Source organism: Syngnathus acus, chromosome 24 (assembly GCF_901709675.1).
Source record: "Syngnathus acus chromosome 24, fSynAcu1.2, whole genome shotgun sequence".
NCBI lineage: Eukaryota > Metazoa > Chordata > Actinopteri > Syngnathiformes > Syngnathidae > Syngnathus > Syngnathus acus.
In genome coordinates, this window is record NC_051108.1 from 3,015,427 (window position 1) to 3,040,415 (window position 24,989).

General features: G+C 40.6%; 1 protein-coding gene across 1 annotated transcript; it reads right to left on the minus strand.

The window, feature by feature from the left end:
- Positions 1 to 584: 584 nt before the first annotated feature.
- rgs6 (regulator of G protein signaling 6) lies at positions 585 to 24,307 on the minus strand. The gene is made up of 18 exons (XM_037245426.1): positions 24,196 to 24,307; positions 22,438 to 22,756; positions 8,702 to 8,798; positions 7,875 to 7,925; positions 7,709 to 7,815; positions 6,394 to 6,445; positions 5,385 to 5,449; positions 5,181 to 5,257; positions 4,864 to 4,945; positions 4,668 to 4,742; positions 3,970 to 4,071; positions 3,843 to 3,904; positions 3,237 to 3,347; positions 1,976 to 2,101; positions 1,715 to 1,901; positions 1,560 to 1,649; positions 1,380 to 1,433; positions 585 to 1,310 (listed from the first exon to the last, which is right to left on the minus strand). The coding sequence occupies exons 2-18, from the start codon at positions 22,645 to 22,647 to the stop codon at positions 1,260 to 1,262; spliced, it is 1,599 nt and encodes a 532-aa protein (XP_037101321.1). The 5' UTR covers positions 22,648 to 22,756; positions 24,196 to 24,307; the 3' UTR covers positions 585 to 1,259.
- Positions 24,308 to 24,989: the final 682 nt, after the last annotated feature.

Below are 24,989 nucleotides of genomic sequence, written 5' to 3' on the forward strand. Positions count from 1 at the left end.
ACAAATACAAAGTGCATAAAAATAAAACTCACCATTAAGTTTCTGCTCCGTAGCTTTGTTTTGGTCGCTGTAACCGCAGAAAATCCCGTTGGAAAAGGAAGCAGGATTTTCAGTGCTTTTGTGGCGATCTCGGGATATTCTGCCTTGATTTTAATCCAGTTTTCTTTTTCTTGGAAATTGTAGCCTCTTCTTCTGTCTCCACATTGGGCCTTTTCCTGCAAACGTCTCTTTTTCTTACTCATTTTTGCAAGCTTCGGGACGGGACCGGGACGGGCTTGAATTCACCTGTCAAGAGGCACAGGTGACCCGACGGATGTAATTTGGAGAGAATCCCTAATTTTTTTGATATTTTTTAAAATAAATTCTTACTCATTTATGGTAACTTTGCGGGCTCGACTGGGGAAACATGTCACGTGACCGGGACGAGCGTCTTGACCCGAATTATTTGATCATCGATAATATATAATATCGATTTTTTTTTTTTTTCTGTACGGACCAGTACCGGTCCGCGGCCCGGTGGTTTAAATCACCTGTGAATGCATGCACGTTTGCCCCCGTCCATAATAATAATAGGCCAATCATCTTGTGCATTCCTCTTTTATTATCATTCTTTTTTTTTTACATAAGATAATGCTTATAGAGTTGCCCACTACATTTGAAGCTGTATCTGCATGAGGTGGAATGTTTAGAAGATTGGAATACATTGGAAAAAAATATTTACGCATGTATCATTTGAAGTATTACTGTTTGCGTTTTTGTAGAGTCACCATACAGAGTTGAATTTGTAACCTTCACCATTTGTGCAATGTTCCAGCAGGTGTACTCAAGAGTGGGCAGTCATCCTGAATATTTTCCCTGTCCATCCATCCATAGAAGTTCTAACTCCAGCATTAATCTTATTAAGTTGTCAGCCAATGTTCATTTTCTTTACATCAATTAAAGTAAATGGATGGCTTCAGCAGCTCGCTGCCATAGAAACACGAGTGGAGAAAGAACCCAGTCAGGTGGATTGGACGAGTCCCACTTTTTTGACTGCTTACTTTTGTATTTTTTTTTTTTTTGTCTGTGCCCTCCGCACTGTCAATCTGTTCTCCCAGCTTGGATGATTTATTGCATGCTGTCGGCCTTCTTTAACTCCTCTGGGGAGAGTCACGACCACGTTGGCGGTCCAGTCCAGCGGTGGGGCGCCGTCATGGCCTCCCGCACAAAACCACACATGCCAGGGTCCTTTGGGTACAGAGAATCCAACTCAGATCTGGTCAGGATGACTGCATGAGGCCCGTCAGACGTTTGCCGGTCAACGACTTGCCCTGGAGGTAAAATATTTCTTATAGAAGCAAGAGGACATAAAGTTTGAGAACAATAAACTAAAACCTCACCACACTGCGCGTGAACTTCTCCAGTGAGGTCCGTCGGCCCTGCTCGGTTTCCAACTGCGGGAAGAGAGCAATCAATATGTTGAGTAAGTCTGACAGGTTGTTTTAGTAAACTTAAAAGAAAGCCTTAGTACTAGACATGGTTTTGTTTTGTCATGTGACTTACTAAATTTAACAACACACCTTCTTTCTTGAGTTCAACAGGTCTTGATAGACGTTGGAGCGCAGAAAGCGAGTGTAGCTGTCACTCTTCATCAGTTTGTAGATGTGATCCTGAACGTAGGGAAAACAAAGATTGGAGTAGATGAATTGTGCAACTTACTAGTTGCATCCCTCACCTGTGCGTCCTCATAGCTGTAGCGTCCAGGATCTTTGAGGTTGTGGCTTGTGCGTTCATAGCTGTGAGAGTCCAGATTGATGGAACTGGGAGCTCCTTCGGCCAGGAACTCGGCCCAGATTTCCTCCGCTCTCTGTACTACTTCCTGCTGTGGGATTCTCTTGAGGTCCTGCACTGCCAACCAGAAGCTGTAAAACATTCAAGTTTCAATTTTTTTTATTATTCATCCAGCAAAACAAGAAGCAGAAGGTCGTGCGCTCACCGAAGGTTTTCAGAGCTAAACTCGGACTCCAGGAACTTGAGGAAGAGATCGCGTCCCGCTGGGTCCTTCAGAGCCTCCTCCAGGGAGAAACCCCACTTCTTCACCCTCTGCTGACCAGGCTCCTTGCTTTTAGTCGACAAGAGCAGAGTGAGACGTACTGTACCTTCGTACCACCAAAAATACGTGGACTGCGCAATATTTTAGTTAGTTAGTTAGTTAGTTAGTTAGTTAGTTAGTTAGTTAGTTAGTTAGTTAGTTAGTTAGTTAGTTAGTTAGTTAGTTAGAAAAAACACTGCTACCATTTATTTACCAAAAACCCATGGACTGCACAATTATTTATTTTATTTATTTATTTAAAACAATTTATTCGCAAACGCAGAACATATAAATGCCACAGCCAGGGAATGCAATATACTAATTGTCCTTAAAAATGCACGAAATTAAGAGCAATTTTTTCATCAAATTTCTAAATTGTAGTTTTTAATAATAATAATAATAATAATAATAATAATACATTTGATTTGTAAAGCGCTTTTCATAAAAGAATCTCAAAGTGCTACAGAAACAAGACTAGAAATAAAAACACACAAGAAACCAGAATAAAAGCATAATTCGGGCGGCCAATACCGGTATTGGCAAACTTTGCAAATACTGATACCGCAAAATAAAGCTGGTATCTGCACCGATACATTATATAATATATTTTCCTTTCAGATACCGCACTTCCCTGCAACTTGTTCACTTGCATTTGATTCATTTCATTTCATTTCCATCATGGCGCCAACCATTCAATACTTTGACATTGTCCCTTATTGTCTCCAACACATATGCTGTGATTTGATTTGGATTGATTAATATGAGTGACCTCCGAGTTTTTCTTTAGTGCTCCAGAAAAGAGCCCATTACTCAAAGTAATTACCGGTAAATATCCCACACGGAGCTTTATGGAGCTGTTAAATCTACTGCACTGAGCTCCTTTTATTGGGTCTCGCTGACACCCATTCAGTGCAAAAAGCTGCTCAATTATTTATTTAAAGAATACGTCCGCTTTAAGTCAGCTCGGTGACAAGAAAATGAAGACGTATTCGGATTGTGTGAGTGCATGCAAGAGGCCCTCTATAAATAAATAATCCCAAAAAATGGTCTGTGGGGGGGTAAAAATGACAAATGATCACTGAAGCCACAATTAAAATGACTCGTGAACAGGATTTATTTTCAAAATAGAAGTAAAAAAAAAAAAACTGGTGCTTTTTGAGAGTACCTGGCCTCCAAGTCCCAGAAGGATTGGTCATCGCTAGTCCAAGGGTTAGACGGCTCCTGTGGTGTCACCAAGGGGTCGTACTCCAGGTACTGCTCAGTGTAGCTTATCAGACTGACATCACACAAGAGAGAAAACAAAAATGAAAAATATTTATTTTCATACTTGTGTTTTTCCCCATGTTCACATATTTAAGCACATTGTTCAATCTGTGCATAAAATTGCAATAGCTTATCATATTAGTGGCCATTTCCGTGGCTCTTGGAAGGCCAATTATTTATTTGTGTGTTGTTTATTGGTTGTTAGTTACTAGAGTATTTTTCTCCACTTGTAACAGACATGCGGTTAAAAAATCAATTACAGTCTGATGCTTTGTCGTTAGTGCTCATGATTGATCCTGCACGGCGAGTTGTTTCATGGGCTAACAGTCCAAGCGTGTCTTCTGTCAAGCACCAATTAACTTAGTCCAATGATCCATGTCAGCAGGTTAAATGGTCAAGGAGGCACGGTGGACCACTTGGCAGCCAGTAATGATAGTTTTGCGCTCACTGACTTGACTTTTTGAGAAGCTAAAGTGTCAATATTTCCATGTGGATTTTATGATTTTACCTTTCAGCAACTTTGGACATTTTCATACAGTGCCGATCGAGCTGGGCATTCAGGAATAAGATCTGTATGAAGAAAAAAAAAAAAATGAGACGCTTGAGTTATCTAGAACATCGTTTCAAAATATTACCTCTTTCTCCACATCCTCCTTTGTTCCCTTTCTAGAGTGGTGAGAGGGAGTATGGATTGGACTTCGTGACTGGGTGCCCTCCTCTGCCAAACCATACACTGACTGGTCCCATTGCAGGATGATGAGGAGCACGTCAAAAAGGTCAAAACATGTTTCACTTGTCATGCCGGAAACTTTATCAACAAATAGCATGCACCATTTTTTTTTTTTTTCTCAAACTACTGCAATGAAAAACATTAATTCCAAGGTCAAACTGGGGCCATCATAAAAACTTTATGAACTGTGTAAGACACAGTTGTCAAACTCAAGATACGGCCCGCCACATCATTTTATGTGGCCCGCAAAGACAAATTGTGCATCAAATTCGTGCGTCATTACTAGAACTGCAAATTGTCTTTAATATCTTTTTTGTTAAATATTTGACCAGAGTTATTTGTCAGTTTGTTTTGTAGCTTTTACTGTATATAATATGAGGTGCTCATACATTTATTTTATTTATAATGGCCCTCCCAAAGAAGCTCTGACTACAATGCGGGCCGCCAAAAATATAAGAGTTTGACACCCCTGGTGTAAGAAATGCATTGCAAAAGGGGACATTTGGGGGAAATCCACTATTTTTATATTAAAAATAGATAAAAACACTTGCTCAGTCATCAGGTGTGAAATTAAAACAAGTGGTGTACCAAAACATGGTGTACCTTCTTAACTCTATGGGGATTTTTCATGCGTCTGCATTTCCTGATGTCCATCTCCGTGGTGTTCACACATCCAGGCTGTGGAAATCAACAACATAGACCCTTACTTTTCAACTTTCAGTATGTTGTGCAGGGAGGAGGAGGTGTGAGATAAGGAGTGCAGCAGCATCAATCCCCCCGTGTGCAGTCAGGGGCTTACCACGGGCCGGTGGACATCCCAGAAGGCTCTCTCCTGGCTGTCAAGGATCTTCCTCTCGGTTTTATCTTTTTTCCTGTCAATCCTGCAGAGGAGATGAGTCGGGCTGAGAAATACAACTTATCAACACTAGATGAGGAGAGCGAATCACTACTTGAGGGTTGTGGCGGTTATTACGACTCAAGGGTATGGTGGACTGATATTGACAAGTAATATGGAGGATTTGACAATTTACCAGTCACGTGGATGACAGTTGAGCAAACAATACTGATGTTATTGCTTTTGTTGTACTTGTTGCCATAGTTACAGAGCCCACTTACTTGACCTGGGCCTCAGCCTGCATGTAGATGAACTCCCACTTCCTGGCAAAGGCTCTCTGTAGCCTAGCAAGATTCTCCTATTGAATAAAATGGTTATCTCAAAGACATACAGGAAAAATTCGATATGTCATGGTCACATCTGTTCGCCCAAAGTGGACAAACGGATCAATAAATAATAGGTTGGAGGGAATATTTGGCACCTACCGCCTCATAATCCGCCAGCTCCAGCCTGGTTTTATTCTGCATGGTCCGCTTGCACAGATAGATGGCTGCGGGGGCACACAGGGAGCATTATGAGCTTTCATTTTCACATCCATCTACTCATCCATGCATCTAATACCCTCCTCTTCTTCTAATCACTTTCTCCTCTCTGTTGCTCAGGGATTGTCAGGTCGAGATGTAAAAACTCAGCGGGCTTCTCACGCTTCATCCATCAAGTTGAAGGACACCAAGTGAAATGACGACGGACTAATCTTGTTGACATGTTGCTTCGGTGTGGCGCAGTGTAGTTTATTGTGTTTTTTCAGCCAAATCTTGATATATTGCAATTTTCAATCTGCCAGAGAGGGCCGGGCGCTCCATTACTCTTGTTTGAACATGATCGTTTCCGAGACAAATCATAAACGGGTTTGTTTGTTGTGTTGTTGTTGTTGTTGTGACGCGCTCACTTTCTGCCTGCCTCCGCTTATTCCGGATTTACGCTTCACATCTGCCCACTTCATTCCAAATATGAGTGTTTGAAAGCTTTGGAATTGTTTTAACCAGAAAGGACAACTCAATATTATTCGGTATGATGTTGAAATTCTGTGTGCTGCTGAGGTTGCATTTTGTGAGAGCAGGCAATCAAATCATTCATTATAAAATTGTTATATTAACAATACCGTATTTTCTGGACGATAAGGCGCACCTAAAAACCTCAAATTTTCTCAAAAGCCGACAGTGCGCCTTACAGTCCAGTGCGCCTTATATATGGACCGAATTCTGGCCCGCGGGCCAAATGTGTTGTGTGATATTAACATTATTGATATATTGTTATTGTTTTCACTATTTCAAGTTATTATATTGTGATTGCATTAATGGTGCGCCTTATAGTCCGGTGCACCTTATATATGGACAAAGTTTTAAAATGGGCTATTCATTGAAGGTGCACCTTATAGTCCAGTGCGCCTTATAGTCCGAAAAATACGGTAATTGAAAATGAACACATTTTTACCATAGTCTGTGTTTTCAGGCTCCCAACAATTAGACGGCCAGAAATACGGTGCCTGTGGAAAGAAACCGAGCAAAAAAATGGTGATGTCATTTTCAGTCGATAGTAAGTGGCAAAATGGCCGCCCCTTGAGATAGTTAAAACCGGGTAGATTTTGCGGTTTTATTCATATTCCATAAATGCAATATTAATCAGACTACTGCTTAGACTTACTTAGTAGAACATATTATTGGAAAAAAATATTATTTGTTGATTTACCCTTTAAGAAATGTATATTTATTTTATATTTATATTTATTTATATCTTTTTGTGTATCACCGAAGCTTCTGTAGCAAAACATTCCAGATAAACACACACTGCAAAAATTTAATACAAATTTCAAGTGACGGCTTTTTTTTTTTTTATTTATCATTTGCCAAAACGAAAGCTCGCAGAAATTGCATTGAGGTACGTTCTGATGCTCAATGTGAGTGATCAAAATATTTTCCCTATCTAAATTGAAGCGATTCAAAATAGCTGACTCCAAATCTCCCTGTATGAGAAGAATCCGGGGGATTTGCAGAGGCGAGGGAACATTGCAGCAGCACAATAAAATGAGAGAAAAGCGCAGGATACACAATGGCTCCTTTGGCATTCAAAAAGCGAACTGGCGTCCTACTGTTTTGTTTTGACGTAGCACACGAGCTCTTCTTGAAATTCTATGTCTGTTATTTTTAGACGGTACAGTATTTTCTCGACTGGATTTTTCTGTGGCAGTAAAGTGAAATAAACAGTGATTATTCTTCTGGACTAGCAAGCGTCTCTTCTTTTGTCTTGTACTTTAAAGCCAGAGAAGCAAGGTCAAAGAGCCGCTGTCCGATTTAATTAAAATTGCAGCGCCAAGACGATTTGACACAAAGATGGTTGTAATCTTTCCAGCCTTTGCTGCTGAGGAACAATTTTTTTGTTTTTTTTTAATTAGTACTTCCAGGGTAAAACGCTGTGGCATAATTAACGTGTCACTTCAATCACGCTGTCATATTTGCCGATCATGATAGACGAGAGAAATATCGCTAGCGTTTATCTCCTTTTCTGTCCACGACGTGACTGGCTTACTATCCCGCCTCGCTTTTGGCCGCCACCAACTAAGTCACCTCTAACCCAAACCAGCACTCCTTGTACGCTTGATGAATATTTGATCAGATCACCATTCATTTTTAATAAGGTCACTGGATCCTAACATAGAACTGAGGATCCTGGAAATGGTGGACAAAGCGTTTCATCACCCGGCATGAGATGAGGGTCTCTATTTTAACAATGCTAATCTTCAACTGCTTACCTGAAAACGATAGAAGGTACCATCATCCTTGAGGGAGAGGACATGGTCAGAGATGGGGAAGAAGTAGCCCTGCGCTGCAATGAGGCTTCCGATGTGCATCGCCTCAGCTAGGGATGAAATGATATTTTCAAAACAATAATAATAATCTTGCCGAGGGAAAACATACCTGGGTCTTCAATCGAAAGATTCTTCATCATCCACTGAACAATATCTGTACCTGTGTCAGATCACACACACACACACACTATTACCGTATTGGCCCGAATATAAGACGAGGTTTTTTTCATTGAAATAAAACTGATAAAGGGGGGGGTCGTCTTACATTCGGGGTCTAGACAAAGGCTTTTTTCAAACTTGAGTCTTGAAAAAGAGGGGGTCGTCTTATAATCGGGGTCGTCTTATATTCGGGCCAATACGTTATTGAAACTCCAAAGACCTCTGACAACGTGTCAAGATAATGACACAAAAAAGATATCGATTAACATTTTATTTCAGGGTACTTAACACTGGCTACATCACATCACGTCATTCTTCTACCGCTCTTCCCCCAAAGGAGCTGCTGTTCTATTCTCCATCATTTATTACTTCCATCACACTAAGGCGAACCTCCACCCACGACAGCAGTAAATGCTAGTTTACTGATATCATCGGTTTATAAGGGCAATCCATATGTGCAAGGAGCCAGACAATACGAAACTGTGTAATATGTGAAATTAATGGTTTCTAGCCAATGTTCTCAACCTTAAATCGAGGCCTAGACAATCTGCCAGGTTTTACAGATTTTTTTTCCTCACTTCCACAGCAGCAGCTCCACTGAAGCAGTCAGGGGTTGATTGTCTTGCTTAAGGGCACCTTGACAGCAGGAGGACGGCATGACTCATTTTATTTCCGCGTTCACATTTTCTACGGTGAACGTTTAATCATGTTTTCCTCCAACTTTCCCTTCAGCTAATTTATATATAACCAAAAAGAAAATGTGTGAACCAAACTTACCGGTGACGACACTGGGGATTTTGGTCATGAAACTTTTGACTGTCCTGATGGGAACGCCTTCTATCTCATCCTGGATAAGAGTAACAATGTCTTCAATCTGCAAAGTGGAAAGTCAGTTTACTCTCAATCTGTATCTGGCTTCTTTTTTATGTTGCAACAGAAAGTTAGAAAAAAAGAAAAAATAAATAAATAATAATTACATTAAATAAAAATACTACAAATAATAAAAACATAAACATAAAAATAATAAAAACAATATAAATAATAAAACTAAATGATTCAGTCTAAACTAGTTTGCTCTCTAATTAAAGACAAAATTGTGTCAGCTATCGGCTCGTTTACTCAAACATGACAATTCCAAGAGTGGTACTAAGGCTGCTTTCACGTCACACACAAAAAAATTAAATAAAACAGCAGTCTGACATGTTTCAAAAATGGGGCCTAACTTATGTAAATCTCCAAAAGTGGTGACATTCATAGTCATTTACATCCAGCGCAGATGTTTACAGCCCGTGCGGAAAATCCAACTGACAAGCCTTCTGGTACTATCAAGACCGCTGTCATCCCTGTTTGGAAAAAACACATCCTGGCTGCCTGCCATTGGCTACTGAACATTCCAATCATCATCACCATTCTAACAAGTCTGAATGTTGAGGCAGCTCTCCGAATGACTGCAGCTGCCATGTTACTATCCACTCCCACTTCACAAAAATATGAATCACTTTAAATGTACAAGTTATTTTTATCGGATTTAAAAATACTTCTGACGTAATTCTCAAATCGTCATTGCTAGCAAAAATTACATTGCATTTAAAAACTCAATCAGAGCCCACTTGTGGCTTTCTTGAACACATTAAGCTGCTGAAAGAAAATGTCCTACTTCAAATCGTTCAGAACAAGATTAAATGTGTCTTGCCCAAACCCTGCTGACGCAACATACCGTAAATTTCGGACTATAAGCCGCTACTTTTTTTTCTCAACTTTTGAACCCTGAATCACGAATTGTAGCTGGTGCGGCTTATATCCGGTGCGCCTTATAGTCCGAAAATTACGGTACTCACTTTGCGCCGCTATTTCTAAAAGCTTGTCTGCAGGAAATATCTGCGAAGACCTCAAGGTTCTAAAACAAAAACACTTAGTGTAGCATTAAATCCCTGCAATTTGCAACTGATTGTAAGCTCCTCCTACACAGTCGTGCGTCATTTGCCTCAGCTACTTTAGCTCCTACACACTCAAGTGCTAAGACATTGATTGCATGCTCCTCTGTGGCAAAAGTGCCAATTGCACCTTGATTAGAAAGTCAAGATGGAGCCAAGAAGTTATAGAAGGTTTCTCCTTTATGTACTGTAAAATTACAAATATTACGCAATCTCAAAGTGAACTTGCCATTCATCCAGAGTGGGTGTAATGACTCATAGCGATGATGGAGAATGATCTTTATGTATATGCGAAGGTCAGACACAAGGCCTGACTGACAGTCACAATGGCGATGAGTCTTCCTGGTTTCACGCCAGCGCGCTTGGCAGCCAAGGGGATGTGACGCTTAATGGAAGTGTAATGACGACAGGATGGCTTCTGCACACTTGACTGCCAGTGCGGCTCTGCCTGACAAGCCAAGAGAGATGATCCCGGAAAAATAGATGAGACCAGTCACAACTTCCTGACCGCCAAATAACTTCATGCCTCTCTCGAAAACTAATTGCTTCATTTTTTTTTTTCCCATGAAATGATGAACTACAAAATTGGTGGGGCAACCAACACTTATAATAGAACTTGTGTTTACTCGAAATAAAATTGGATTAATTTCCATAATAACCTCCTGGAATGAAATGTGTTATATTATACTAGTTGTGTATTATTAATGCAGCTTATTTTCCACAATGGCCTAACCCATCCATCATTCTATCTTTGCCAAACAATCTTTTTTTTTTTGACATTGAATGAATTCTAACTCCGTGGAAGGCTTTTTGGCAGGCAACCTTACAGGGCAGCTTATTATTTGGCTTGTCAGGTGAAGGTTGCTGTCCAATCACTCCCCCAAGTCTCCATAATTCTCAATTTCCCAAGTAAATATATTTTTCAACCAGAAAGTATGAATTGGTATTAAAAATAGGTCAGAGATCTCATTTAAAATTGTGGTTTGCTGTCTGGCTCAGCGCAATGCAGCCAAACAGAACGGGAATGTAAATTGAGGGCAAACATTCCCTGGGCAATAATCGACGGAGACAAGTTTTCAGTGCTCCCAGCGGAGGCGAGGGGTTGACCTCTCAAAGACATCCATGCCTAGCCAGAATGTAAGTAAACATCTCGATGGGAGGCTGATTATTTGCTCCCTGTCCCCGTTTGTCCGTTCTCCCTACAGCAAAGCGTGAATGAACATTTTCAATGCGTGTTCCCTTAATGAAAGCAACACCCCAGATGGATCCTTCCATCTTCATTTATAATAATTATCCCAGCTAATGTGACATCCAGGCTTCCTCAAGTTTCACTTTGAGACGGGTAAACAGAACCATGGTCTAATCCAATCGGTTCGGTTCCACCTCCCATGAGGCGGAGGTCTCAACTGTATTTATCCCAGGTCGGAATTGTACCATCATTTCTGAGGCGGGGGGGGGCTGAAAATTGCATTCAGACCACATATCATTGTGAATTAAGGAAAGGCTGGCTCAGCATTTTTGGTGCCTATTTGTACAACAGCTTGGATAAACAAGTGTGAAATAGTGAAACGCTTCAAAATGATCCCGTGGAGAAATACCTCATGGTATTTGCATCTTGTATACAAACTTCATAGATGGAAGCAGGACAGCAAAGAGCAAAGTAATCTTTCCGGGGGTGAAACAAATGAACTAATCCAATTAGTGGCTTTAGTATTCAAGGTAGAACAACAGCAAGCTCATATATCTACCTGGCATCCCGGAGCGTAATCGATTGCACCGATGGCCCCCTGGGACCTTCGGGTGATAGATGGAGAGGCCACACATTAGTCCTCCAGCACTTTTTACCAACCGGGCTCTAGGACAGGCCCATTCATTGTAAGCCCATCTCAAAACCATATCCTTTTCTCGAGAAGATACCCATGGTGGAGATCGTAGAGCTTCCGGGATTTTTAAGCCATTTGTGATGACCCTTGAGTAGCCAATAAAATAAGGGGGAGGGGCAAAAGGAAAGTGCATTGAATCAAACTGAATTGTTCCACTATAAAATGTATCAAGATACGAACCGAATCATCTTTTATTGGACAACGATATCTTTGAAGGAAATGCACCAGGTACAATACTGATTTACATACCGTATTTTCCGCACTATAAGGCGCACCGGATTATAAGGCGCACCTTCAATGAATGGCCCATTTTAAAACTTTGTCCATATATACATTCTGCCCGCGGGCCGGACTTTGGACACGCCTGCTGTAGTGGCTCAATATTGGTCAATATATAAGACGCACCTGATTATAAGGCGCACTGTCGGCTTTAGAGAAAATTGGAGGTTTTCAGGTGCGCCTTATAGTGCGGAAAATACGGTAAATGTAAAATGACAACAGTAAACTCTTGGATCATACCACCCTGAATCGAATCACAATCTGAATCAAATCAAACCAAATGATTCCACTTTACAATTAAACCAACCAGTCTTTATTTCATCCTCCAAGACGTATCGATTCCGAATTACACATCGGCAAGCTCCCTCATTTCCTTGCATATCAAACAAAAAGCACTTTTGACGAGTCGAGCGATGGCAGGAAATTCCCTAATGGACAAGAAGAGGTCCAATTCATGAATGTGGCTTGAGCAGTCAAGGAAAACGTTCACTTTGGAAAGTCGTTTCTTTTCAGTGTGGCGTGGAGAGAGATAGCAAGCGCGCCATTAGTAGGCAAAGCGCTAAACTTTTATTCCCTCGAGGCTGCTGGATGGGAGATTAACGCACCTTTAGTTACTCCACCACTAAACATGCACACATTGTCCATTTATAAGGACTTTTTCTTTTAGGGGGGGGCAATGATAGATGATGTAGGGTCTTAAAAAATAGGAAGACAAAACGTCGCTCTAATATTACCAAGCAGCGAGAAGGTCCAAGAATGCAATATTGAACTGAGTGAGAGAAGATTTTCTTGCGGCCATCAATTATTTATTCTTGCGTGCAAAAATGTGTGAGGAAAATGGATGGCACTAAAACATACATCATGTGGCTATAGAATGATGAATGACAAGAAACAAAAGTCTTGGACAAGGATTGAGATTGGGCCTGATGTCGAGTGGAAGAAAAAGTAGTTCCAACAAACTGCTTATAATTGAGACAAGATCAATAGTGACTTTCCACTGACAAATGACATTTCAAAAATATTTTCAGTTTCATGTGAGAATCCCTTCCAGAGGATAAAAAATCTGCGTTATCGGTATTTCAGTATCGATCGGAGCAACACTTTTGGCTGTGCTCCAGCTCACCAATAACTCGAATGAAGACAAATTGAGATTCATGGTTGTTTTAAAGATGTCCATGTCTACGCAAATCTTATGATCAGCTTTGTCGTGTCTTTTGGACATTCTCTTTCGGACTTATTGCAGCTTTTCATTTTCTACTAGCTGAAGTGATAAAAAGACACCAGCAGTTATTTGTAGGGCAATCGTGAATGGGACTTGATGTTAGCAACTCTTATTAAACTGTTAAAGCTGAGTGGATTCAAGGGATTGAAGGACATTAATTTAAACGGACTGCTACAGGGCAGAATTGTCAGTACTATTTTTTTTTTTATCTCTCTTGGATGCTTTGCTTGCTAAAACCATCAACTGGGTTCATCATAAAACGTTTTATTGAGGTTAAATTTGATTAGGAATGGGTGAGTTCCAATAACAGGTATCGGTGCTGATACCGGTTACTCGATACTAGTATTGCTGCTCTATTATCAGAAACTTGAAATTAGAAGATTGCCATTAATTACAAGCAATTTAAGAAAAATTGTATTAGTATACTATATAGATCTTTATTTAAAATGATCTGTCACTGTTTTTTAAGGGGAAATTTGATGTAAAAAAAAAAAAAAGGTATTTGGTACTTCCTGCTAAATGAAAACCAAACCAAGACTATCACGGCAATGCAAAAACGGGATGATAACATTCCAGCTCATTGGTAACCTCGAAGACAGTTTAATTAGTAAGCAAATGTCACATGCAATTTGAAACACAGTCAAGCGTGATATATCACCAAGCTATACAAGTTACTGCTAAGCCCGTGCAGGTTAATTGGATAGCTTTGACCCCTATAGACAACGCTGCTGCTATATAGACAGACGTGAGAGAGAGCGAGGAAAGAGGCTGTTGGAAGAGATTAGCAACATAACATCAGCATGCACACAGGAGGCAATTAAACTGTTCAAGTAATGGCCAGTCAAACCGTATGTGTTAAGTTAGGTGGAACTTCTGCCGTTACCATGGCAACCCTTGACTGCCAAATTGAAGATGCTGCACAGTGCCATTACATTTTTGGTGAGTAGCACATAACTGTAAATTAAAATGAATACATGAGAAATGTAAAATGTAAAGAAAACAAATACTTCAAATTAAGAATGATTTATCTCATGACATGCTTTCTAGTTGAGTTCTGCCCGACATGATTTTTTTTGTGCGTGTTTATGCGTGAAACTAAATCTTTTAAGACCCACATTTGAATCCCACCAGCTTTGTGGCTGACAAAGTGTGACGGCAGAGGAAGAGTTTTTCCTGTTTATTTTTTTTGAAAGTCCCTACCTGCCAACTACTTGAACTGAAGCCATGCTCGTCTAAAAAATGTCTCCACATCGGTTATTCACAAGTCTGTAAAATGTTTATTTTGAACAAAAAAGCTATATTTGACCATTTCGAAAGGCTATATCAACCTTTTAATTTCCATATTGTTTCATATTTCTTTTACTGCTTCATAGTAGGTGTACAGGGTCGGTTTTGAACACCCACTCCAGTTACCAAATATGATTCGAAGCCAATTAAAGCTGAAGTAGGATTTGTCTTGCAAATAAACCTCCAAGATGCATCACTTGGGATCATTTTAATAGCGCTTGCTTACGTCGAATAGAAAGCGTGAATTGAAGCGTGTGCCGTGCAGCAACTAAGCTACATCCTCCTGAAATGAACCCAAAACTTTAGCTGACTCACTTCAGCCAGCCAGGGCCGCATCTAGGCAGGAAGGACCCGGAGCCGCCCACCATCCGAAAAAAAAAAAAAAAAAAAGATCAATCAGCAGCCACTTTGGCTTGGGGCCAATTACCTGGATTGCCTGGACCATCTCGTCACAGTGAAGCACTCCAATATAGTTTATTCCACCCCTTCCCCCAACATTGTCAGCTTCTCAGCATGCTTGCACTCAGGCACCATTTTTTTTTCCTTCCATTTTTCACACACTAATTCAGAGAGTGACACCGAGTCATTTGTGAGCATGCAGCCTCAGACCTCCCTGCGGGAGCGAGAGCGTTTCTGTCGACAGCTCTCTTTTTCCAAACCACATGGCTTAATGTGTACATTTGCTGTCACCAGTCAGGCTATTTATTTAATACATTTTCATAATTTGGCTGCACCTAGAATCCTTCATTTCCGTGCAGCTTTTTAAAAAGTGGCCCACTCTGCAACGTCTTGGATGCTTTTGCCTCCATTAAAAATTCAAGCAATAGATAGATGATGAAAGAGTCTCAAGAGGGACAATTACGCCCAGAGACATAATGAGGACGGCCGTCCTTGTGCATATTAATGTGTTGTTAGTTGTTTACGCAAACATGAAAGTTTGCAGCATAAACAGTATTTTAAGATTCACTTTTTCAATTATTATACTAAAGTGCCGGCTCAAACTTTGACCAGAACCTGCTTAACTATTTACTCATCTTTCAAAACATCAATTTGACTCAAAGTTGATGACATTTTTCAATAGAACCATTAATGTTACATCAACATATAACCCCACATAACTTTGTTACAGCTTTTCCCTGATATTGATCACTCACTTCCGTAAAAGACTTGTCCGTCAGTTGGCCAATATTCATCCCTATGAAATATTAACACTCTCAGAGCACACTTGCGGGTTAAATGAGAGTTAAGTGCTCCAAACTTTGGAGCTCTTGTGGTTGCTTAAGATGTTAAAGTGGCTCCCTAATGCAAACCAAAATGTGATCAGTGTTGGAATGTTGTAACAGGACTGATGACAAAGGAAAATACAAGCAATTATTTATAGCGCGGAAATGAATGGAACAGGCTTGAATATTGTTGTGCTCGGATCAATGAAGATGGAGCAACATACATTGTGATGCTGATTGATTGCCTGAGGTCTTCATCTTAATGGGCCCAACGCTAGATTCGAGGAAATCTATTCTTATCTCGATTGCTTTTACCGGCTGAGTTTTCTTTCATTTATTCCGAAAGGTGTATCCAAGATAATCATGTCATTCAAACACATCTCTGAATATACAAAGAAAAACTCCATCCCATCTAATCGGAATCGATTACGATGGCAGATGAATATTAACTCGCTATGCTGAGAAATATCCCGTCCTCTCTGCTCTTGCTCGATCAATATTTTGTCGATTGTTATTCATGTCACATTGTGTCTCCGTGTGTGGTCCCTATAACACTTTTTTTTTCTTCCCCAGATCGATACCAGTACAAGTAGCAATTCTCAAGTATACCGATACCAAGTCATCGATACCACTAGTAATTGCAACTTGATTCTAATGATATCATTTTATACCAGGAACATTTTCTTGCCCCTTTTGCACCACTTTGATGCCAACATGGCATTCTAGCAAGCACTGAGCAGCCTTTGACCTTTGACCTTGGGGGTTTAAAACATCTTAGCAAATCAAATCGGTGTGATATATTCATGATATCGTCACTACAAAATGGCTGCAGGTGTGTTTATTTCTCACAAAATATGAAACTCATCCCTTTTCATTTTCACGTCAATACAATGTTTGTTGTGTTCTTGCAGCCCCTTTGTAATTTCGGCCAAATTTTTCACTCCATCCCACTCGAGGCCAGAAAACGTCTGTGTTATTGTTATCCGACAAAACATTATGCTAATCCATTTCAGACTCTGATTATCCGTGGGATTAATTAGGAATTAAACAGTTTGCACTCTGGACAAGGCCAGTGTGTTGACAACAAAGAATGACAGCATCACAAAACCCGGATGAACAACAAACCGTTGGCCTGGCCCACATTGTTTGGCCGTAATTATTATTGCTGGCTGTCCGTGTCCGTGTGAGTCACCATCTGCATCACAAAAGCAGTACATGCGTGTCCGCGCACAAACACAATGCACGTGACACCTCTGGACGAGAGGTGCTAAGATAACCTTTCAATATACAATTTATATATTTACAAAGCTTGACTTGGAATCAAAAATTCGCTGGTCCTCCCACGCTTGCTGCAGCATTTCCCACCTGCGTTTGCATTTGCAGTCCCCTCACCTTCATTCTGTATGAACAAGCAAGTGTTGACAGAGAATCAAGGCCAAGCGGCTTTTTTTTTTTTTTTTTGACACCTGCTGTCAATGTGCAGACCATAGAAATAAAAAAAATAAAAAATTGCCTGAACGCATCAATAAAGCCAACTGGCTGTGCTGTGTGAGAGAGAGAAATGAGCAAACAAGGGAATGGAGCGCGTTGGGAAAGTGATTCACATCAGACTCATTCAAGTGTGACTGCTTGTGCTGCTGTGCTTGGATGTTTGAATAAACTGACACATTCAAGATCAGAGCTTATTTATACTGACTTTTTTTTTTTTTTAAAGTCAACAATCAACTGTCGAGTAAATGTTAATAGAGTTTTTTTATTATTTTTATTTTATTATTATTATTTATTATTTTATACAGTTTATTTCATTTAATTACATTATTTATTGTCATTTTAGAAAGAAAAGATGACCGATAACAAAAATATGGGATATTTTGTGAAATCTGTGTTATTAATAGCACGTTTTTTTGTCCACCATCATTTGATCTAAAAAAAAGTGCTTCAAAGTTTTAACAAGAGAAATTGAAGCTAAGATAAAATTATATAATAAATGATAAAAGGGTGCGACTTATAACCTCATGCGCTATTTATATCCCTAACTTGCTGATCTGTGATTATTTAGCTAAATTGTCAAACTCGGAGAGTTCGATATGAACAAGAATATTCGATTTACTTTAATAATCCAGCATGATGTGGCGCATCCCCAAAACTCGCTCTGTGAATTAAACGCAAGCAGAAACGTGATGCGGATAATAATCTTTTCATCTGGAAATTTGCAATTGAAACCCCTCCAATTAACCTCTCCCCGCTGCCTTGATTCGATTAGCCCGCTGTTTTCTACCTGCTGTCGTGATGAGCGTAGCCGGGCTGAGCTTAGTCATCACGACTCTCACGAGTGGCTTCAAAAATGTGCATTCAAAAATTGCTCGTGGCTACTTCCAGAAATTCCACCCGAAAAGCAGAGGAGAGTTTCAGCAGCGGGTGATTCATGTTTTTGTTCACCACTAAATATCCTGCCAGTGTGAAATTGGCTAATAAATATCCCGGCGTGCTGCAGCGAGCGAGCCCGACTTGGGTTTTATGACTCCAACTCAAAGGATGAACCCTAAAGTCATGGCGAGGTAAAAAGTGTCCAATCTTCCATGTCCATCCCAAAGTAAAGTCATTAAATAATTGATTATAAACACCTCACAGTATCATCCAGAAAATCCGTGGGTGTTAAAATTGAATTATTTCCCTCGATTGATCAACACCATTACGTTAACGATAATGGCTAAAAGATTGACATGTGATCAGTGCTCCGTCTTATGTCGTTCAGAGTGAGAGGAGCGATTAATCATAAGCCAATCTTTGGCATTCAATTTGCAGTTTTCAGTGGATTGTCAATACAATCATCATAAAGCGGGACATTTTTAGGACTCATTCGGCATGTGGTCGAAGAAGATAACCGTCCTTGACAACTATTGTCAGTCTTGTCAGCCTCAAGACTCGTTTTCCATTCTTCTCATTTACCGTATTTTCCGCACTGTAAGGCGCACCTAAAAACCTCCAATTTTCTCAAAAGCCGACAGTGCGCCTTATAATCAGGTGCGCCTTATATATGGACCGATATTGAGCCACTACAGCAGGCGTGTCCAAAGTCCGGCCCACGGGCCAAATGTATGTATCTTATATATGGACAAAGTTTTCAAATGGGCCATTCATTGAAGGTGCGCCTTATAAACCGGTGCGCCTTATATATGGACAAAATTTTAAAATGGGCCATTCATTGAAGGTGCGCCTTATAATCCGGTGCGCCTTATAGTGCGGAAAATACGGTAAAACAAATCCGAGTTTACTCCAGCAGTGATGGAGATTTGTGTCAGTGTGACACAGATAGACACACCCACACAGACTTTCATTTTAAAAAGAGAGGCAGGCAGGTGGACGCATTGGTGGGAGGGTGGGAGGAGAATAAAAATAGGACGAGGAATATCGAGAAGAAGGCAAGCTTGAAGAAAGAAGTGGTCGGAGGAGATGAATGACTCCCCGTAGGCAAGAGCGCTCACTTCCCATTCGAATGATACGCCGCTATCAACTCGTATAATCGGCCTCAGTCTAACCTTTCAACTTCAGAACTTCATCCTCAAAATGTCAGCAGCCAAGATGCTACGCTAGGTGAGCGGCAGGAGGGATCTTGCGTTAATTATGAGGAGAGCTTGTTAGTTTGCATCGCAAAGCTTTGTACGCGGTAAACCGGGAGATCCATTTGCATATTCCTCACCGACTCCCATTCAGGCATGATTGATTACTCATCCGCCGAGATAATGGGACGGCGGTCCGGCCCATGCATATTTCATAGCGGGGCAACCTTTCGCCGAAGAGCGCCAATGTTGGGAATCAGCGAGTTCGTTATCGTTTTTAAAGTGGAACTGCTGAAAGGATGCCGGGAAAATGTTAACACGTCGCTTTTCCTTGGCCCTCACAAACCGCACGTTTGTCGTTTTGGCTGCGCAAGTGCTTTGCTCTCGGCGTACATTAACGACCTTGCGTTAGTCAAGGCCCATGACACCATTTTGTTTCCTTTGTGTTTACTTTTTCACCCGTGGCGCCCTCCTCGACTAAGCATTGTCGGTTAAGTAGTTTTTGTGTCATCCTGTGAGTGATTCTTCCGCTCAACAGAACCGGCTTGCCGGAAGCAATAAACAATCATTAATGTCCCCAACAATCCCGCGGCGTGATTTTACCTGAAGTAACCTTCACCACGGACAAACTCTTCTCCTGCTTTTAATTTCGCTTTCTTTACTTTCATGCTACAATTCTGCCTTGCCTCATCTCCTCTGTCCGGCGCTTTGGTTTCCCTCCCCACTGCCGCGTTCCCATCTCCAACCTGATTCAGCAGCAAGTCATTAATCAAAGCCGACAGCGCCTTACTGGTCTGTGTTACACCCCCACTTTCTCATAACTGGGAACTGATTTCACAAGCGTGATACTGTCAGATAACCTCCGGTCCAGCAACTTGAATCATCAATGACAACTCAAGTCAGAATGAAAAAATATATATTTACCGTATTTTCCGCACTATAAGGCGCACTGGATTATAAGGCGCATCTTCAATGAATGGCCCATTTTAAAACGTTGTCCATATATAAGGCGCACCGGATTATAAGGCGCACCTTCAGTAAATGGCCCACTTTAAAAACAATTGTCCATATATAAGATATATACATTTGGCCCGCGGGCCGGACTTTGTGGTGGCTCAATATTGGTCCATATATAAGGCGCATCTGATTATAAGGCACACTGTCGGCTTTTGAGAAAATTTGAGGTTTTTAGGTGCGCCTTATAGTGCGGAAAATACGGTACTAAATAGTCAAGCTTAGGCTATTTATTATAAAACATTTCAAATTTGCTATCCTGCTGGCTGCTTTGTTTTCTTTGTGTCAACATACCTCAATTGCAGGCTTCTTTCACTCTACCAGCAGCATACTGGAACATGTGAATTATTCAACAATGCACTCAGTGAGTCTTTATTCTGATTGAAAAGTTTGACGCAGATTAGACATGCTTGAGGCCATTTTCCCTTTATTTTCCAGAGGACACAATGATGAAAATATGATTCAAATAGCGTAAATGCCTTCTGCCCATCACTTTTTCTAATCTCCTCCGCCTCGCAATGCTTTATGTTGCTGCACTATACATATAAATAAGTAAATGCGTGCAATTGTTGCCTGCTGGGGAAGCAGTGAGACGTACGGTCGTTACATTAGCCGTGTTATTTTCTGGCTGGTGTGAGGGCCGCATGCAAACGTGGTGTGCGCCGCGGTTCATCTGGCGTGACGACGGGGGCTGACTGTCATGTTCTCGCATTCATTGGCACGACAAACACACACACACTGCGTTACTTTAGGGGGGGTGGTAAGATTGCCTTTGGAATGGAGTCATTTGTTGCTCCCTCGTGAGCATCTACAACGCATACGATATGCTGACATGGAAAGTGGCAGCCTATTTGGGTTGCACCTTTTACAATGATGTAAGTGGTCTGCAAAAAATTCAAACAATAGGCCAGGGGTGTCAAACTCATTTTTTTCGCGGGCTGCATTGTAGTCATAGCTTCTTTGGGAGGGCCATTATGACTGTCAACCCAAATAAATGTATGAGCACCTCATGTTATATACAGTAAAAGCTACAAAACAAACTGACAAATAACTCATTTTCAAATCAGACGAGTAAAAACTGGTCAAATATTAAAAAAATATATATATATATATATATATATATTATTAAAAGTGAAGACAATTTACAATTCTAGTAATGACACACGAATTTGATGCCCAATTTGTCTTCGCGGGCCACATAAAATGATGTGGCGGGCCGTATCTGGCCCCCGGGCCTTGAGTTTGACACCTGTGATCTACACTATACGTGCTCTTTTTTTTTTTTCCACAAAAGCCTTACTATACTATGCATATTTTTACTAAAACAAAAAAAACTTACTATATGGCCTTTTATTTATTTAATTTTTTTTACAAAATGGTTTATAATGAATGGTCATTGTTTTACGGAAAAAAAAAAAAGCCTTACTATTTGGCCTTTTTTATATATATATAAAAAAAAGTCTTACTATATGGCCTTTTTTTTTTTTACAAAAAATGGCCGTTTTATTTTTTACTAAAAAATCCTTACTATATGGCTTTTTTTTTTCCATTTTGCTTAAAAAAAGCCTATATAGACTTTTCTTTTTCTAAAAAGGTTTTACTGTATAGACTTCCCCCCACCCCACCCCAATATAGGCTTATACTATTATTCTTTTTTAAGCCATGGCCAACTAAGTCATTTTGCGTGACTGTTATCCAGAGAAAAAAGTTTCTCAGCGAAACAAGCAGAGCAAGCTAGCGGATCACAGCTGCTGGAGCCTGATATTTCCCTCACGAGCCCGATAAGAGCATCCATCAGATAGCCAGGGAGCCGTACCCATGTTGACTCGCTCTATAATCCAACTTTATTGCAACAATATGTCAATAGAGCACTGATAGTCCCATGAAGATGAATTTTTAACACAAGAGCAAGCCAAGACAATTTGCCCTTACCATTTATCACCAGTCATTTTCACATCTGGAACATATCCTCCGTGATATATCTATATATGTGTCGTTATTGCAGCCTGGCAGTGAAATCTTAAATTTGATACGTTAGCAACTTTTTATTTCTTGTGTCTGACCAGCCCAAAAGACAAATATGGCTTTGAACATCTTAAATCAGCATCTACCTTTCTGTAGACAATCATGTTGGGGGAGTCGTCATCGGGGTCCACGATGCTCAATGACCTCATGGAGAGCAGAGGTCGGGTCGGGGGTGTCTGGGCGTCTTCTTTCGGGTCTTCGACGTCGTCATCGGCCTCAGAGCTCAGCTGTTCCTCACTCTGCTGCTCTTCTTCTTCTTCTGTTTGTTGTCGAGGTTGGATCGGTGCTTCAGCCATGTCCTCACCTTCTGTCTGTCGTCCTCGCCCGTGTCAAGTTATCCTGTCTTCTTTCACAGCGTCACACTCTCAACCTTGCGCTTAATGTACCTCCATTAGGGTTCAGCTGCTACAGAAAAATTATAAAAATAAAATGAATAACATAGAAAAACATCTCCCTAGTTTCCAACCTACAATTTTCTAACCACTCATCCATCCTACCCAAGCTAAACCTTTAATTCCTTAAGTGTGAAAACATTTGTACATTACTCAGAATTTTTATGGAGGTCCTCTGTACTTGTCCAACTGAATTAAAGAAAAGTCTTACTTAAATTTAAAGATTCCACAAAGCACTTAAGTTAAACAGCAATCCCGTAACTAAAATATATATTAGTTATTGAAATGAAAGGTGGTGAGAAGGGAAGGGCTGGACAAGATGGCTGACAGAAATCTGGAATCCAGAAGTGTCTCATCAATTTTTGTAGCAAACTCAACCTTATTTTCTTATTTACCTCTTCAATAAAACAAAATAACAAGCTTCTCTATTGGACATATTGATCCAGTCGGGTATCAGGAGATGCGACCCTCGCCATATTTTTATGTTTGTGCACAATATATTCGATTCTTCCCATAAATTTGGGGGAAGTGAATCATGTAATTACAATATTTGAACAAATAAGAAGCTCCGGGGTGGAAAAAGAAGTAAATTATTGATGTTTGTCTGAATTATTTCTACATCCACAAAACAAAACAGTCAATTAGTTGGTAAAATATCACTTGGAGAAGGAATCTTGCCATATGCTGTATTAATATTATAGGAAGTACACACTGTACTGTTGTTTTATTTCCGTTTTGTTGAAAAATTCATGAATATTGCGCTGTGGGGTGTCTGCCAATTTAGAGTGCTGTACTTCTCTCAAACCGTGTGCGTGCAGATATTCGTCACGTTTCATCACAATAAATAAGTAAAGTAAATAGATGACATTTTTGAAGACCTGGTTAGTAGATCAGCATTCACATCTGTTTGTTTCTGCTTGTGCACACCTTTAGTGAAACATGCCCTGCAGTATGTCGCTTGGTTTCTCAACAGCATCAGTTGGTGGTCCCCTCCAGTCTCCGAGGACCACTTCATAAACACGCAGAGCCACTGGCTGCATCTTAAATTAGACTTTTTTGGTTTTCTCTTTCACACACGCACCAAAATTTGGACTTTTTCCTCTAAGGGGTGTTCTCGCTTTTCTTACCAGCTTGTAATATTAAATTTACATTCATGCAAGCTGCAGACAAACTATGCTCGATTGTTGCAATCTCACACACACACACAAAAAGCTTTTTCATTTTTTATGGTGGTGGTGGTGGTCTTATGGGATGAAATGTAACTTGTTCATACACGCATAACTTCTTTTATTCGGGTGTCACACCTTGGTGCAGAACACTTGACCGAGCATCCTTGGTGACACTAAACATCTGGTACACACACGAACAAAACAGGTATGTGCCACTTCCAAGTTAATATTAGCATTATGACTAAAAATAGACTCGCATTCCAGTCAGTCATCACCTTCTTACCTCACTGGTGTCTTCTCTTCTTCCGATCTCCTCTTCCGTTTCGTGCAGCTCCTAAAATAAACGCTTTGCCACAGACCCTCCGAACACACGCGTGCACTGAGGCAGAGAGTAAGGGAGGGAGGGAGCGTGAGGATGGGCGAGCAAGAGAGAAATGGAGTGTGTAGATGTAGAGAGAGAGAAAGGAGAGTGAATTGAAGAAACAATCAAGACTGATTTTTCCATTCAAATGATTTTCATTGCAAATATTTTCACTCGACTTGATCCGCAAAGATGTTTGATTTCACCCAACTCTTCAAATCAAATAGGATTAATCAATTAAGCAATATCTCCACTCTTTTACATGCTCCCCGCGCCCTATCCAGTCCCTCACTTCCTTTCACACAGATGGAGAGCAGAGAGCCGAGGGGCTAAGCGCTCAGCCGGTGGCAGCTTTTTGGCTGAGCAACCAATGACATCAAAGCGTGTGATGCAACGACATCAACTAAAGAGGAAAAGCGGGCCTACCCTTAGATGTGCTCCAAATGCCGGCCTGCTGCTCTCCTTCTCCACATTCCTGCGAGAGACTTTGCAAAAATCAAACTTAACCACGTATTCTGGTTTTTTTTCCCCCTCGCATTTTTTGTGCAAATGGAAAAAGGATAAGACAAATCGATACTTTGCGGTTAACTGTCGTTTGATACTAATGGACCACTCTTGCCTAAAACACACATGCAACAGTCTACTCATGGATGGAAACCAGAGCTTCTACTCTGGCCCAACTGCATTATTGAGCAAGAGTAAACAGGAAGAGAAGT